Genomic DNA, 17,818 nt, shown 5'->3' with positions numbered 1-17,818 from the left:
AGAGTGCGCCTCTCGAGGTCACGTGAGAGGTTTAGTCCGCACGCTCTTGGGTGCAGCCATTTTCTTGAAGCTAGCGATCCCTTCAAAGTAGGACTTTAGATGAGGAGTCTAAAATGTTTTCGGGTCTAGTTGTCAACTCTGGGGGTGAGGCTGCAAGAAAAGGCTTCTATCAGACCTCGAGATGTCTAATTTAAGTGTCCCTTGCTCCTAGGTCCTCCAATTTATTTGTTCCCTTAGTTCTTAGAAAGAACTATTGATGAAGCAAGCCCAGAAAATGAGGCCTTGGACTTTTAAAGATCTCCAAGCGGCGGGACCTAGGACGGAAGTCTTAGGGGATTAAGTAAGTCCTCGAGAATGGAGGCCTGGCCCTTTAAGGGTGTGTGTTAAGGGGCGGAGTCTAGGGCGGAAGTTGGAAGTCCGGGCCGAAGTCCGGCTGACGAAGGGCGGAAGTTGAGTTTGGGGCCCAAGCCGCAATCATGGCGCTGGAAAGGGAAGATATTAGAGATTACAATTTGACTGAGAAGCAGAAGGCGATCAAGGCCAAGTATCCTCCAGTCAATCGGAAGTACGAGTGTGAGTAGGTGGCTCACTTCTCTCCTTGCCAGGGGCTTCCGGCTTCCTCTTCCATTTTGCCCCATCGGGTGGCTTAGGCATTCCCGTTTTGCCCTTTATTGTAGGCTTTTATGTACTTCTCTGGGGAACGCTGAAGGCTAAAGCCTCCTGGTCTGAGAGTCGGGAAACCCGGGCTCCCAAATTTACAGCCTTTTGAACTTTTTCTGCATATGCCTAATTACATTTATCTTGTGGGAATTTTACTTCCGTATTAATTCTGAAGGTAACGTATTTTCAAGCGTTTGAGGGGTTGTCGCCCCCAAGTATCTCCCTATAACTGTGGGATAATTAGAGTGTGCCTAGGGTAGAGGACTCGGAAAGCTCTGAGTAGGGGACTTCTAAATTGGTGTCTTACCTGTATCGTGTTGTTAGCAAAAAGACCTGGTTTTGTCATTTTTAGCTTAGTGACTTTAGGCAAAAAAATCACATAACCTCTTTGCACTCAGTTCCTTCATGTGAAGGATAAATGAGATAATAATAAATGTGAGAGTATAGTGCAGACTCTGAAGTTCTACATAAACGTTAAGCTGCCGTCCCTAAAGGTGGATGTGGTTTGGGGAGCACAAATCTGGCTCTTATTTCCTTTCTTAAAGTTCTTTCCTTGATTTCCCATTGTCCTCTGTATAGAGTCCAACTATTTACCGTAGCATACTAGGCTCTGTACTTTCTGAACCCTGCATATCTCCCTAGCTCACTGTCTCTCACTTAATTTTTTAAAAATTACTTTTAATAGGTCATATATATGACTTAGAATTCAAAAAATACAACGGGTATGCAGCGAAAGTCTTTCTTTCAGCCCCGATCCCCAGCCCCTTAGTCTTGCTATACAGATCGACCATCCTTAACATTTTCTTATGTGTACATGCAAAGGTGTATGTTTAGTTAATTTACTTAACCAATTTCTAGTTGATGGACATTTATACTTATACTCGTTTGCCAATAAAAATAATGCAGCAGTGGATATACCTGTGCATCTATTGTTTGGCACATGTGCACGTGTATCTGTAGAATAAATTTCCAAAAGTTACATTGCTTTTTCAAAGGGTATCTGCATTTTATCAATGTTTTTTAAAATTGAAGTATAGTTGGTGTACAATGTTGTGTTAATTTCTGCTGTACAGCCAAATGATCCAGTTATACATATATAGACATTCTTTTTGATATCTGCATTTTAAGCTTCAACAATTATTGCCAAATTGCTTTCCATTGAGGTTGTGCCAGTTTATACCCTTGCTAGCATTGTGTGTGTGCCTTTTTTCTTTCCTTTTAAGAAGCCTGAATTCTTTTTTTTAATTCATTTTTAAATTTACTTTTTAAAATTTATTTATTTTTTGGCCGCACTGTGCTGCGTGGCAGGTGCGGTCTTAGTTCCCCGACCAGGGGGTGAACCCGTGCCCCCTGCATTGGAAGCAGAGTCTTAACCACTGGACCACCAGGGAAGTCCCGACTGTGCCTCTTTTCTCACACTTTTACCAATTTACTGTGTTACCACACTTTTTGATCTTTTCCAGTCTGTTAAACATCTTATACTAATTGCATTTTACTTATAAGTGAGGCTGAACGTATTTTAGTATGTTTGGAGTTATTTGTATTTACCTTCTGGAATGTGTATATTCATATTTTTAACCCATTTTTTCTATTGGATTGTTGGTCTTTTTTACTGTGCAGAAGTTTATTTTTATGTAGTGAAATTTGTTAACCCTTTTTATGGCTACTGGGATATCATACTTAAGAAGGCATTGCTCGCTCTGGGACTGTAAATTAATTCTCCCATGTTTTCTTCTAGTACATTTGAAAATAAAACTTTTTTTTTTTTCTTAGGCCATACCACATGGCTTGTGGGATGTGGGATTTTAGTTCCCCGCCCAGGGATTGAACCTGGGCCCTTGGCAGTGTGAGCACAGAGTCCTAACCACTGGACTGCCAGGGAATTCCCCAAAATAAAACACATATTTTAGTATAAGGTACATATAGTAGAGTACACATGTTACAAATGAATTTTTGCAAACTGGATACACCTGTATAACTAGTAACCAGATCAAAAAACAGAATGTTACAGCATCCCTGAAGACCCTCTCATGCTCCTTTCTCCTCTCTCCGTATTTTTCCCATTAGCCTGACTACTAACACCATACATGAGCTTTGCGTGTTTTTGTACATAATCTAAATGGAATCATGTAGTATGTATTCCTTTTGTGTTTGGCTTTTTTTGTCTCATATTTATGAGAACAGTATTTTTGCTAATAGTTGTAGATTGTTCATGTTTCTAGTATTTATGGTTTTTAAAAAATATATATTTAAATTTTGAATACCTTAGGATTAGGGTAAGGTGGAAATTAAGTATCAATATCTGATAATTATTTTCCAGATGCTATAAAATCATTTATCAACAGTCTGTCTTTTCCCCTGTGATTGAAATATGACATCTTTATCGTATACAGAATTCCTCTAACTATATTTAGGTCTATAGCTGGACTTAGTATTCTATTCCTTTGTTTTAGCTCTCTTTTTATGTGCCAGTGCCACATTTTAAATTATTGATGCTTTATTGTATCTTTTAATATCTTCTAGGACAATCTCCCTCTCAGTACTTGCTCCTTTCCTGCCATTCTTATTGTTTTTATTTTTTTCTCTATATGTAGATAAAAATCAGCTTGTGAAGATCCATAAGAATTACTGTTGGTATCCCCTCCCCCCTTTTAATCATTTGTTTCATCTTCTCTCCGTCCTGAGGCTACTTAGGGGCCCAACCCTGAATCACCTTATTAGCATAGACTCAAGTGTGGTCAGAAGGGGCTCTTTATGAATAACACTGAGTGACACTCCTGTCACTCAGAAAATTCCCAGGATTTTAAGAGCTCTGTTCCAGGAACCAGGGACAAAGACCAAGTATATATTTTCATTATACCACAAAAACATTCAGTGAAAAGCAGCAATTAGGAATGAGAGAAAAGGGCCTCCCTGGTGGCACAGTGATTAAGAATCTGCCTGCCAATGCAGGGGACATGGGTTCGAGCCCTGGTCCAGGAAGATTCCACATGCTGCGGAGCAAGTAAGCCCATGCACCGCAACTACTGAGCCCATGCACTGCAACTACTGAGGCTGCGAGCCACTACTGAGCGCATGTGCCTCAACTACTGAAGCCCGCATGCCTAGAGCCTGTGCTCTGCAACAAGAGAAGCCACCGCAATGAGAAGCCCATGCACTGCAACGAAGAGTAGCCCCCACTCGCCGAAACTAGAGAAAGCCCACATGCAGCAACAAACACCCAATGCAGCCAGAAAAAATAAATAAATTTATTTAAAAAAAAATAAGAATGAGAGAAAAAATAAACAATAGTGTATTTTTGAGAAATAGTTGAGAAAAGACCATTTGCTCAAAAATCCTGTTAACATTTTGTTTGGGAATTCCCTGGCCATCCAGTGGTTAGGACTCGGTACTTTCACTGCCGGGCTGGGGTTCAATCCCTTTCTGGGGAACTAAGATCCCACAAGCCTTGCAGTGAGGCAAAAAACCGAAAAAAAAAAAAAAAAAAAAAAAACATTTTTATGTTATGCCTCATGATTACATCTATGGAGATGATGTAATCTGTTTCCTAAGAATTGAATCTTTGCATTCCAGGGATAAATCCCACTTGGTCATTCTGGATTCTACTTGCCAACATTTTGTACAGAATCTTGGCATTGATGTGTAATGTGAGATTAGTCTGTTTCTTCCAGCTTCATTTCTTGCCACTGACTACCCCCAGATCTACCCCAAGCTCTCCCTGTAGCCCTGTTTTTCCTTTAAGACTCAGCTCAATTGTCATCTCATATATTCATTCAGCAACATTATTGAGCACCTGTTGTGTATCAGACACTGAGCGGAAACTGGGAATAAATGAGTGAGTAGATAGATAAAGATCATCCTTAGTCTCTTGGCACATAAAGTGTTAAGTCTTGTTTCCTTTGGGAATTCTTACCTGAACCTCTTAGTCTAGCTTAGTTTATCTCTTATTCTCTCCTATAATAGAATTTTCAAAGTGGGTGGTCTCTAGAACCCTAGGTTTCCCCAGACTTTTTCAAAGTATCTGTGAAATTAAAACTACTTTCTTAATAATACTAGATGTTACTTGCTCTTTTCACTGTGTTGATATTTGCACTCGTGGTGCAGAGGCAGTAATAGGTAAAGTCCTGGCCCCTTGGCACAAATTGAGGCAGTGGCACCAAACTGTATTGGTAGCCATTGTATTGTTTACCACTATGTACTTATAATTAAAAAAAGAAAAAGTCGTTTTTACTTAAAAATGTCCTTGATGACTTGGCAAGAACTATTAATTTTATTAAATATTAACCACTGAGTACACACCTTTTTAATATTCTGTGTAACAAAATGGGAAGTATGCATAGTGTTTCTGCTGCTTCTCAAAGTATTGATGCTTACCTTGAGGAAAAGAACTTCTGTGATTGTTTGAGTTGTGAGATGCCTTTTTTCTCGGAACACTATTTTTTCTCAAAAGAATGACTGAAAGACATACTATTGTTATTCAGACTTGGGTATTTCCAATATCTTCTTGAAAATAAAGTAATCTGTCACATCAAGGAAAATAACAACATTTGTTGGTATATTGATAATGTATATTATATAATGATAAAGTTCAAGCTTTCAAGTGAAATCAGAATTTTGGAAAACTTGTATCTGCCATCATGAGCTTCACGGTTTCCCAGTGCTTAAAGACTTTTCTGATGAGATTGGAGGTGATATTAACAAATAGATTTTAAAAAATTCTATAGAATGTGTCAACATCGATGAACTGATATTATCCCAAAAACCAATGCTTGATATTACACAATCAGGCAAAGATAAGATCTGGTCTAAGCACAAGATAGAGCAATGGATTTTAATGTTACAGAGTTCGAAAAATTCATTGTTAAAACCTCAGATTCTGCATTGCAACTAACCTTTAAAAAACCACCAGTTTCTAGTTTTGGTGAAGGAAGACTATATACAATTTTTTTTCCTTACTCCGGCTGTGCTGCCCATATGCATTTTTAAAATAAATTTATTTATTTATGTATTTATTTTTGGCTGCATTGGGTCTTCATTGCTGCGGGCAGGCTTTCTCTAGTTGCGGCGAGTGGGGGCTCTTCCTTGTTGCGGTGCATGGATTTCTCATTGCGGTGGCTTCTCTTGCCGTAGAGCACGGGCTCTAGGCACACGGGCTTCAGTAGTTGTGGCTCGTAGACTCTAGAGAACAGGCTCACTAGTTGTGGCACACGGGCTTAGTTGCTTCACAGCATGTGGAATCTTCCTGGACCAGGGCTCGAACCCATGTCCTCTGGATTGGCAGGCGGATTCTTAACCACTGTGCCAGCAGGGAAGTCCACATTTTTTTTTAGCTCTTAAAATACTCCTTTTTCCTCCTGCATGTCTGTGAGATTGCAGCACACTGAAAAGCCAGACATTAAAAATACTTGCAGAAATGCTAAACAGCGCCACTCTTCTCACTACATTTTTTGAAAATGTAGTCATTTTTCATAAAAATATATAATTTATGTTAAATAAAATGAGCTTATTATTTGTATTTATTTATTTATTATTTTTGGCTGCATTGGGTCTTTGTTGCTGCTCTGGGGCTTTCTCTAGTTGCGGCGAGAGGGGGCTATTCTTTGTTGCAGCGCAGGGGCTTCTCATTGCAGTGGCTTCTCTTGTTGCAGACCTTGGGCTCTAGGCACGCGGGCTTCAGTAGTTGCAGCTGTGGGCCCTATAGCACTCGGGCTTTAGTAGTTGCGGCACGTGGGCTCAGTAGTTGTGGTGCTTGGGACTCTAGGACGCACGGGCTTCAGTAGTTGTGGCGTGCATTGGCAGGTGGAATGTTAACCACTGCACCACCGGGGAAGTCCCTGGGCTTATTATTTTTAAGTGAATTAATACATACTTAAGATTTTTTTTCAGTTAAAATTTCTAGGTTAGTATTGCCAGATACAACCCATATAAACAAAAGCTCTTTGGGTCCTCAGTAATTTTTAAGAGAATAAAGGGTTCCTGAGACCAAAAAATTTGAGAACTACTGCCCTATAGCAATCTGTCATTGTCTCTTTAAACCGTCTTAAAAAGTTGAGGTACAATTTACATGTTATAAAAGTGCTCACATCTTAAGTATAAAGTCCAATGAGTTTTGATAAACAAATGACATCTGTGTAACCAATACTCGAGTCAAGCTCTAGAACATTTCTGTCACCCTAGAAAGTTCCCTTTGCTTCTTTCCAGTTAGTCCCCTAGCCCCTTACCTTGAGGCAAGCACTGCTCTGATGTCTATCACCACAGTTTACTTCTGTTTTAGAGTTTTGTATAAGTGGAATCACACAGTATAGATTCTTTTCTGTCTGGCTTCTTCACTCAGTATCAAACACAGCTAGATATTAAAGTGGTGAATGGATTTTATTCAGCAACTACTGACAGCAGGGGAAAGAGGTGAGCTCCCTGACTCTTGTTAATGCATTGTATCAGTAGTTCATGATTTTTTATTGCTGAGTAGTGTGGCATTGTATTTCTCAGTTTGTTTATCCTTTCTCTTGATGGATATGGGGTTTTTAATTTGGGGGAATAAAATTGCTGTGAACCTTCTATGTCCTTTTGTGGCCACATACCTTCATTTCTCTAGGGATAATACCTGTTATTTTCTTTTAACTTGTTTGTCATCTCTGCTGATCATTGAGCCTCTTAATGCCTAAAATGTATTGAGTTCTCAGTAATATTCTGAGTAAATTAGAGATGAGCTTAAACCTTGAGTGTTACCAGAACAAGATGTGTTATGTAAACGGCACTAAACTGGGAGTCAGAAAATCTCAATTCTAGTCCCAACTCTAATCAGCAGTGTAGTCCTAAACAAGTCGCACAATCTCTCTGGATTTCAGGTTTATTCTTGTAATTGAAGGAATTCTGTTAAACGAACTCTAAGACTTCGTTATAGCCTGAATATTCTATGATTCTAAGCAGGAAGAATTGATGGAAGTCAGGTAAGAGTGAAGGATAGACTCTAAAATCATTTTTTTTTAATTAGTTAATTTTTAAAATTTTGGCTGCCCTGGGTCTTCATTGTGGTGCTTGGGCTTCTCTAGTTGTGGTGCGTGGGCTTAGTTGCCCTTTGGCATGTGGGATCTTAGTTCCCTGACCAGGGATCGAACTCACATCCCTTGCCTTGGAAGGCAGATTCTTAAGTAGTGGACCACCAGGGAAGTCCTGACTCTGAAATCTTGAGATAACAGATCCAATGGGAACTTGCTGTAGTAGCAGTTGTTATTTCCTAGTGTTGCTGTGAGAATATCAGGAAAAAGCTCATAATATATATTGTAGAGTTTACTTTCCAAAACAGTTTTATTGGTCAAGGGTATCATTGAGGAGTCCTTCAAGTGAAAGAAATCAACAAATATAAAACTTGGCTCTTGTTAAAAATAAAAAACTGTTTTGTCTGGGATTTGGCTAGCTGTTCATGAAAAGGTGAAATGAAATCTGGAATTTTATATCTTTGATGATGTAGTTTCTAGAATTTTGGTCATTCACACAAGTAGATATTTAGAAAAGATACTGATTTGTTTTGTTGAGGAAAAGTAACTAATGGCAGAGAATGGCATTTGTTTATTGAAAAACTATGATGTATTAGACACTTTTTAGATCACCTAGAAGACCGTGGCCGTGATGCCTTCCAGAAATTGTCATTCATTTAAATATAAATCTAGGCTTTTAAAAAAATAACCCTTTAGCATCAATATGCTAATATTATGGAACTATTAATTCTTTTATTTAATATTAGTTCATTTAATATTAACAGAATAATAACTGTGAATGCTTAGAAGAAATTTTTAAAAATAAAAAATAACCCTTAACAGAACAATCAACTTTTGTGTAAATGGTTAGTGAAAGGTGTGTGGCCAGCCCACATTTTCTTGCTGTTCAAGGATTATGTTCTTAGTAATGATCTAGAGTTATTTTCTTGTGATTTGCAAGTCAAGTTTAGTTACTTATAAGTGTTTTTTCCTCTCTCCCTCAGATTTGGATCACACAGCTGATGTCCAGTGAGTACAGCTAGAGTTTATGCCTTTGCAGCCACGTGCTTAACATAGGAAGGCTGATGTTTTCATCTTGATGTCCCGAGTTTTAATTTTTCTCCTCGTCTTTTGGTTCCTTTAGGACATGCAAATGATGGTTTAAAAGCACCTGGTTTCAGTGTCATTAAACTGATTGAGACCTTTGGTTTTGTATTTATCATGTTAATTTTATTTTGACTTTCCTGACAAGTTTTCTGCTTTGCAGTGGATTATATTACACAGGGCATGAATGTATTTCTTTAGGTTACACGCATGGGGAGATACTCTGGAGGAAGCATTTGAGCAGTGTGCAATGGCCATGTTTGGTTATATGACAGATACTGGGACAGTGGAGCCCCTCCAAGCAACAGAAGTAGAAACCCAAGGTAACCAATTTATTCACAAGGAAGAAATTGTTATAGATGTTCAGTATTCTATGTAAATTCAGTATATGCTCACAATAAGAACAACAAAATTGATTATGAGCTTGTTCTTTCAACTAGCCTAAGAAATTCATTGCACTGTTAAATTCAAACCAGTTTTTTAGAGACAAGAGTTATTAAACATGATACTGTCATGGTTCTTTTTGATCCTGTGTAGGAGATGACTTACAATCTCTTCTGTTTCACTTTTTGAATGAATGGCTTTATAAATTCAGTGCTGATGAATTCTTCATAGCCCGGGTAAGCAATAGTTTTTCTTTTTTACTGAGCAAATGCGTGCTTACCCATATTTTATAATAAGACTAGTGATTTAAAATAGAACATGTGATGCAAAACCAAGCCATACAGATGATGATTTGCAGAAATTATAATAACCATAGGCTCTTCTTGGATAACCGGAGTTTGCTTATGTATGTGCATTTTGTATTTAGATCTCTTATTATATACTTGTCACTCATCAGGATTGTGTGACAAGAACGCACCTATTGTTGCCACTGTCTCTGCACATTTTATGTCTCCCAAGTTTGAACTGTATTTATGTCCATCCATATGTTCCTTTTGTCCCATTTGTAATTTGGCAGTTCTACCATGTTGGCCTAAGTTTAAAAATTGATGCTTTTAGTTTTCCTTAATGTGAAAAAGGAAGAGCCAAATGGAGTTTACTTGTTGCCACCAACCTCCAGAGGGAACACCTCTCCAACCTCATTGTCATCTAACACACATGGCCTTCCTTGCTTCCGTAATTCCTCCGTTCTCTCCCTTACCAGCTCCACTACATACATTCTTCCAACTGGGTCATTCGTCCTACAGAACTGGGTCATTCGTCCTACAATATTATATAAAAATAGGCTGAGAGTTTTGTCAACTCTAAATAAATAAAACCAAAAAATCCAGAGTGATTGAAATCCTAGGTCATCCTCCTCTATGTATCTTACAGAAAAATTCTTCTGACTCATATTTTTAGATTGTACATTTTTAAGAATATGTCCCTTGAATATGTAAGAAAAAACTATTTCCTTGAAATATATAGTTTGTTATTCTGTTTTAGTTAACATTTTAGTTTTCTTTGCTTCAGAGAAGTTTTATGCGATTATCTTGAAAAGATGATAACCTAGACATGTTTTAGGAGCTGGTCTGTTATGAGCATATATTAAAATTAAAAGAAATTCTTTTTCTTCTTTAGGAAGTAAAAGTACTTAATATTGATCAAAGAAATTTCAAATTACGGTCAATTGGGTAAGTTTTGAAAACCTTTTAAGTAGCGGGTCATGAAAGATGTTAAGTTATTCTTCAGTGAACTCAGTGGGCAGGAAGACAAATAGCAATATTAAGTCAGAAGACCAGTTGCATCCCAGTAGGGCTTTGCAGGTTAAGCTTCTTGAGATACCTAGGAGCCAGGGTTCACCTCAGGTTTGGTGGACCAGAAACTTGTCAGAACAAAGTTGATGTGTGTTATTAAACAGGATTCCCAATTTGTTGATTTTTAGCACAAAAAATATATCATTGGTAGAGGGCGCAGATATTTGCATAAAGCTTAGCTTGGTGATGAGAAATGCTGATGCATCCTTTCTTATAGATCCTCACACCTGGACTCCATTTCCTTCTATTAACAAGTTATACACTTCCTTCCAGAGTTTGCAAACACTTGATTATGGCACTTTGATTGGATTTGGTGTTTTCCGAGTTTCTTCAGTCATTTAATGATATCTTTTAGGTGTTTTTTTTTTTTTTTAACAAGTCTCTGTTTATTCATACTTAGATACAGGTTATTTTTACTCTTTTATTTTTGTGTACAGATTTACTTAACAATCACAGTTTCTAGGACAGGTTCAGGTAACTAAAAACCTTTATAAGTAGTTTATATTCTCTAGACCCAAGGTATGCTGCAAACCCAATCTGGAGCAAAATGGGAAATAACATCTTTCTAAAGATAGGCTTAGAAATCCTAATCTAGTAATTTAAGATGTTTCCTTTCTCGGGTAGCAGGGCTGAGTTATATCTTGCTGCTAGGCCACCATTCACAGGGATAGCCAAGAACACAGGGTACAGACCACCAAAAACAAGACCAACCAATTCACCTCGTGTGAAGGTACAGGTTTCACAATGCAAATCACCTGTATTCAAAGGTAAACTTACAAAATCTTTGTAAGATACGTGTGCCGTCAAAAATGGGATCTCTGCCATTGCTAAGCCAGCAGGTATATGAGCCTGTGTCACATGTAGGATTCATCAAAAAAGACTATCTGCTATTAGGCCATAGAGGGCAGCATTAAGTCCAACATATGTTGATCCATTTTCAAGCAGATTCCTTTCTGTTTTGGAATTTGGTTAATTTTTCTGGTTGTGATATCAATTAAGTTCTCCTTGACAGTATCATCTGATTCATGATTTTCCATCTTGAGCCTTACACTTTCCTCCCAGCACTCACTGCCTCCTCTGGTCTTACTCAGCCACGTGAGGGCTCACTCCAACCCTTATGCAGCTCTTTTAGGTTATTTTTATATAGAGCTTATCTTTTCTATTTTATGTTGAATTTTTTTAGTTTCTTTTTGTAAAGTGAGAGCTTTTATTATCTCCTCCTCCCTTTTTTTATGGGTGAGAAAACAGGGTTGTCCAAGGGTACTTAGCTAATAAATAGTTGAACAGAATTTTAAAACTTTGCTCTTTCTACTACTGCTACTGCTTCTGCTACTGTGATCTTCAGCCACATGTGTTGAAGGGAGAGAGGATGTTCATCCCAGGTTCCAGGGCAGTACCTTTCTAGGGCCTTCCATGTACACACCATGGACATTTTTTGAAAAGTTATAAAATACAAACCAAGTTCAGACTGTATTACAGAATCTAGTATTTTGCCTTTATGGTGTTCAGACGTGCTTTCTCCAGTGGAAGATATTAATTAGTTCTGTAGTCCTGAGTACAGTGAAAATTTTGAACATGCTACTCTGTTGTGAACCAATATTCAGTAAACAATGTTTATTGAGAATCTACCTATGCACATTATACTAGGACACTTTTTTTTTTTAAAAGCAACTATCAACCTTCTTGAAACGGCTATTGTACACATAAGTCCCTCAACAGCTGTATCTGCTAACAATCAAATTGAAATTTATAGCTCCCTTCCCCCTCCATCTCTTTTGGCTTTCTAGTATCTAAACCACATTTATAAGGCTTATTTTAAAATGTGGAAAGAGAGAATAAATGTTAAATCCTGGAAATCTTAATCATGTTTCACTTTTCCTTCTCAAGGTGGGGAGAAGAATTCTCATTGTCCAAGCACCCTCAGGTATGTTTTTAAATCCAGCCATTAGAAACATTTTATACTACCTTACCATAAAGTCAGTAAATGTGACAGTTAACTAGTTCTAATAAGTTGGTGTAAAGTCCTAAATTTTTCTCAGACTAATATGACCTGTCGGGACATATTATGTTAAAACACTGATTTCACACACCTGATTTGGAGGATTAGGAATCAGCACTTGGGTCATAGGGTCGGGTTTGTTACAGAGTTGTGGGGTGTAAAAATCCCTTTGCCTTATCGAGTTTTGATGTCCTCCCCCGTAATGAAGGTGTTGGACTAGATGTTCTCTAAAGTGTCTTCTGCCTTTTGTGCTTCTCCAGATTCAGTATTTGCCAGCATGTATGGCTTCGCTCTATACGAGTCAAATCTGTTAGAATAGGGGTAGGCAATTTTTTTCCTAATGTTTTGTGCTTTGTGGGCAGAGAATGATGGAAGAGCAACTATTCAACTCTTCTCTTATATATAGCACTAAACAGCCAAGGACAACACATTAATGAATGAATGTGGATGTGTTCCAGTAAAACTTTTTTTAAACATTTCCTCCACTACTATTTAGAAACGTAAAAACCATTCTTAGTTCGTGGGGCTGTACAACAATAGGTGGCAGGCCGGATTTGGCCTTCAATTTGTAGTTCACTGACTCCTGTGTTTAGGCCAAGGAGACCTAAGTTAGTTGGAGGTGACTGGAAAATCCTGTTTGCTTCCGGTAGCTGCAATAGAATTTCTTCAACCACAGTGCAATAAAATGAAGACTGGGAGGGAGCCTCGGGGAAGAGAAGCATAAAAAGAACAGAAGCCAGTAGAGAGGGAGCATGTGGACTGAAAACAAATTATTTTTATAATACAAATGACAGTGGCATTTTCTTTTGAGTATGTTATATTTGAGATACCTATTAGACATCTAAACGGAGATGTTGGATAATAGGCATTTGACTGCCATTCAGAGAAGGGAATAGGCCGAGTTCCCAGGGCCCAGGTTCAACTGTATGGAAGAAGCCTTAAGAGGGAGCCCTGACCCAAACAGTAGGAAAGCTTTGTGTTCTTGGATTCAACCCATTTGATAAATGAAAAAGCTGATGCCCAGAGAGGTCAGACAGCTTCTGTATCCAGTTGCAAACAAAGCCAGGACTATAATATGCTTCGTCTCCTAACTCAGTGATTTTTCTGCTGTGCATATTTGCCTCTCATTTTTACTGGATCAGTGGATAATACTATACTAATTTGATAACTAATTGTTTCGTCTGAGTTTTTCAGAGCAATATTAGAATTTTGACTTTCTGCCAATCGTTGCTAGAGTTAATGATTCTGATTTTGATGTCCTTTTTCTTCCTGTTTTTTCTTTAACCCCAACTTCAGGGAACTGAAGTCAAGGCAATAACATATTCAGCAATGCAGGTCTATAATGAAGAGAAGCCAGAAGTTTTTGTGATCCTTGACATTTAAGACACACACAAAAAAGAGCCTCCCTATGAAGAACTGTTTTTTCTCTTCCTTTTGAGAAGATACCATGATACCATGATATAAATTCTACAGTATCTTAATATATGGAGATTTGCAGAACAGAAATTTTTAAATTAAAATGTGACTTACAGAAATGGAAAATCTAGGTACAGCCTTGGTCTGTGTTATCCAAATATTCAAAGTTTAAAGAAACCTTTAGGTGGCAAGTATGGTATCTCATTTGTTAATTCCCTGCTGTAGCAGCAGGTGTCTTACACCCTTCCCATGGAACGCCAGCCCTCCAGCCTGGTCCCAGAAAGGATCATTGATCTAAGAGCAGCCTGAGAGACTCTGAAGCCCCCATGCTCTTACTGAATGCAGCTTGAAAAAAAAGAAATTTGAGGAATCCTACAACCAGGATTTTGCTTTTCTTCCAAATTGGTTAACACATATATTTTCTATACATACATGAAAAGAGGTCGTTTTAGATTGCTGTGGGAAAGAGCCATCCTGTATTCCAGTTGGTTTTCTCAGATGAAACAATTATAGCTAAACAATTGGAAGGCTTCTCTAGAAAGAGCCCTGATTTACTGTTCTCACTTTTTTCTAAGCACTGAAGTATTGACACTTTCCTGTTTTCCCATAAGAAAAATTTGATGCATGTACAAATGGGCCCTTCTTTATAACATATAGTTTTATATTAAAGCCATTATATTTAGAGAAGAAAAGGAGAATTTTTTTAAATGTCTTTGGTTTTTAAAAATTACCTAAGGGGCTTCCCTGGTGGCGTAGTGGTTGGGAGTCCGCCTGCCGATGCAGGGGACACGGGTTCGTGCCCCGGTCCGGGAGGATCCCACATGCCGCGGAGCGGCTGGGCCCGTGAGCCATGGCCGCTGAGCCTGCGCGTCCGGAGCCTGTGCTCCGTAATGGGAGAGGCCACAGCAGTGAGAGGCCCGCGTACCATAAAAAAAAAAAAAAAAAAAAAAAAAAAATTACCTAAGCTTTTCATTCCTAAGGAGACAGGAGGCCAGGAAAACAACTTTAAAATGATCTGAACTTTTCAAAGTAGATAACCTTTGAAAACGAGGCTGCATTCATTTGATTTGCAGCATTATTCCATTTTCTATTCATTGATTGAGGTATTCTTCCTTGTGATGCAAGAGTTTGCAAAGTTGCTATTTATTCACACATATGTGAAAAATGATTGCCACTGGGTGCTGCCAAATATCATTATAGTGTGCTGAACTTGACCTAAAAGGAAGAGATTGTCTGTGAGCTTTCTAACTGTTCTCTTGGAGCACCACATTATTTTTACTCTGGGGATTTTTGGTTTTTTTTTTTTTTTGGGGGCTGCGCCACACGACATGTGGGATCTTATTTCCCTAAACAAGGATCGAACTCGTGCCGCCTGTCTTGGAAGCTCGGAGTCCTATCCACTGGACCGCCAGGGAAGTCCCTCTCTGGGAATTTAACAGAAAGTAGCGGGGGGTAATGAAGACAAGGGCAAGAGCCTGTGAGGTTTTTTCTGTTTGTTTTTTGTTTTTGCGGTACGCGGGCCTCTCACTGTTGTGGCCTCTCCCGTTGCGTAGGCTCAGCAGCCATGGCTCATGGGCCCAGCCGCTCCTCGGCATGTGGGGATCTTCCCGGACGGGGGCACGAACCCGCGTCCCCTGCATCAGCAGGCGGACTCTCAATCACTGCGCCACCAGGGAAGCCCAAGCCTGTGGTTTTAATAGTAGCTCTTCAAATGGGTACACAGCAGGATCTCTGAGGTAGCACTCCTTTACCTTCTTTATTCTCAGGCATATTTTATAATGTAAATTGTGGACCTCCAAGCAAAACAATGTCTAGAAGAATCTCTTTACCTTTTGTTAGGATGAATTTCCAGCCTGAGATGGGGCTCTTCCTTTCGACTCCTTTACACATCATGGGCTACTTGGGGGGGTTGATTGTGCAAGTGAACAATGGGATACTGTGAGGGGAATGGGAGAGCTGAAGCCAAAGTAAGAAGAGCTCTTGGGATGTGTTAAGCCAAGTAGGGTACACATTTGACTTGGTGGGGTGGGGGGAAAGCACAGCCATATCTCTTAACCACCAGAGCTGTATAATGGGGCTCAATAAAAACAAGGCAGATGTAATTATGGAATACAAATTATATTTTCTTATTTTTAATAAATTTATAACATTACAATTTCAGGTAAATTTTAAAATTTAGTTTGTGTTAGTTTTAAAATATGCCAAAACAAAGATACTGAATAGAAGGAAAATGAGTATGTTACCGTTTATACGTGAAGTGTTGGCATTCTTGATCCATCAGTAGCAGCACACGTTTTATTTATTTTTAGTTTACTTATTGAGATGGTTGCACCGTGCTCTCACCAGATTCTTCTGCCAGTTTCAAGTATGTGTCTTTCCCTAAGGAACAGATTTCCCCCATTGCAGAGCTAATTCTCCTTCCCCATAACGTACCCACCCATCTTCGCTCTGTCTTACTTCTGGGCTGCCGTTCTCATTTCTGAAAATGTCGGGTAGCAAATCCGCTGCCCAAGGAGTCAGGCAGGTAATGGGAGGGCTGCAGGTGTTGAACTGAGGGGTTACGCAGGGGCCAAGCGGGCAGCTGCCTCTCAGCTCCAGCCCTCATTTCTAATGGGAATACAAGCCTAGGGTGGCAGTTTTTCATAAACCCCCAGAGAGTGGGATTTTTATGTAAAACCTCCCAAGTTTTTGGAAAGAAACCCAAACCACTGTGGGTCATCACAATGAAGTACAGACAGGTTGTGTGTGGGCAGAATCTGGTCCACAGGTTGCTAGTCTGCAGCTCTGTTTTAAAACCGAGCTCAGGGAATTCCCTGGCAGTCCAGTGGTTATGACTTGGTGCTTTCACTGCTGTGGGCCTGGGTTCAATCCCTGGTAGGGAAACTAAGATCCCACAAGCCTCGCAGAGTGGCCAAAAATAAATAAAATTTAAAAACCCAACTCAAATCACATTTCCACAATGCCTCCCTTACCATTCAGCCTTCAGGGGTCTCTGAACTATGCCTCTCTAGTTAGCTTTAAAGATTTGCAGGCTTATTCAATTTTATAATTGTTTAATGTTCACTAGTCTTATACCTCTGAATAGAAGGAAAGCTCCTAGATGGCACATAATAGATGGTCAGTTACTACTTAGTGGTCAGTGGATTAAGCATCTTAGAGCTATGTCAAACTCTTAGGCAGAGACTGCAGGTCAGCTCCTTGAGCATATCTATAAGAACATAAGAATCCCAAGCCACAAGCCTCAGTTCCTAGCCTTTGCTCTACTACTGTTTGACCTTGGACCTACTTCCTCATCTATGTATTATAGGTGTGTATTAGTGATTCCTCAATTCCTTTCCAGTTCTAAGTTTCTGTGATCTAGTAATATTTTAAACAACTGAGCTGAGAAAAAGAAGGTATCTTACTGGAACAGTTTAGCCTAAAAGGTCCAGATCACACCATCCAGGTCTGCTCACTAATCAGACAGTCATTGTCATGGGTACAGGGCTGTGTTACATGATGGCAGTGACTTCAGGAAAGTAACAGTAGTGATGTGATGACTTTTTCTCACTGGTGCCTCTCCAAGAAGGCTAAGTGGTTATGTGTGCCCTTACCGCCACCCTTGCTAGTTCTCTTTCCACCTTGCTATTACCACTTGGGCTTTGGAAGAGAATGTTCAAGAAGAAATGGTGGAAAAAGTACAGTTTATACCCTCCTCAAAGTGGGGGAAACGCACCAAGTGGACTACAGTTCTGCCCCTTCCTGAAGTCTGAGCTTCAGAAGGTTTGGGGAATTCCAGATTGAGACTGAGAATGTAGTTTCTTCATCTACAAAAACCAGGGGGTGGGAGGGGGGGACAGGAAATTGGAAAAGATAGCTTCCAAAAGCTCCTTCCAGAGCAAACTTCCTCAGAATTTAGTGACTGTAGTAATTTGTCAATGTTT

The 17,818-nt window shown here is 39.2% G+C and overlaps 1 protein-coding gene and 1 pseudogene across 6 annotated transcripts; one reads left to right on the top strand and one right to left on the bottom strand.

Annotated features, from left to right (window-relative positions):
* Window positions 1–476: 476 nt before the first annotated feature.
* On the top strand, window positions 477–13,862 carry ZBTB8OS (zinc finger and BTB domain containing 8 opposite strand). Of its 6 annotated transcripts, XM_065873162.1 has the most exons (7): window positions 477–573; window positions 8,642–8,666; window positions 8,943–9,064; window positions 9,279–9,361; window positions 10,305–10,357; window positions 12,368–12,404; window positions 13,776–13,862. In XM_065873162.1, the coding sequence occupies exons 1-7, from the start codon at window positions 477–479 to the stop codon at window positions 13,860–13,862; spliced, it is 504 nt and encodes a 167-aa protein (XP_065729234.1). The 6 variants fall into 6 exon arrangements, with proteins under 6 accessions (XP_065729234.1, XP_065729267.1, XP_065729245.1 ...); XM_065873195.1 differs by lacking the exon at window positions 8,642–8,666 and having other exon boundaries at window positions 477–577; XM_065873173.1 differs by lacking the exon at window positions 10,305–10,357 and having other exon boundaries at window positions 13,776–13,783.
* LOC136129846 (transmembrane protein 126A pseudogene) lies at window positions 10,940–11,517 on the bottom strand (annotated as a pseudogene).
* Window positions 13,863–17,818: the final 3,956 nt, after the last annotated feature.

This window comes from Phocoena phocoena, chromosome 1 (genome assembly GCF_963924675.1).
Source record: "Phocoena phocoena chromosome 1, mPhoPho1.1, whole genome shotgun sequence".
Classification (NCBI taxonomy): domain Eukaryota; kingdom Metazoa; phylum Chordata; class Mammalia; order Artiodactyla; family Phocoenidae; genus Phocoena; species Phocoena phocoena.
The sequence above is the reverse complement of the archived record's forward strand: the minus strand, read 5'-3'. Positions and strand labels throughout refer to the sequence as shown.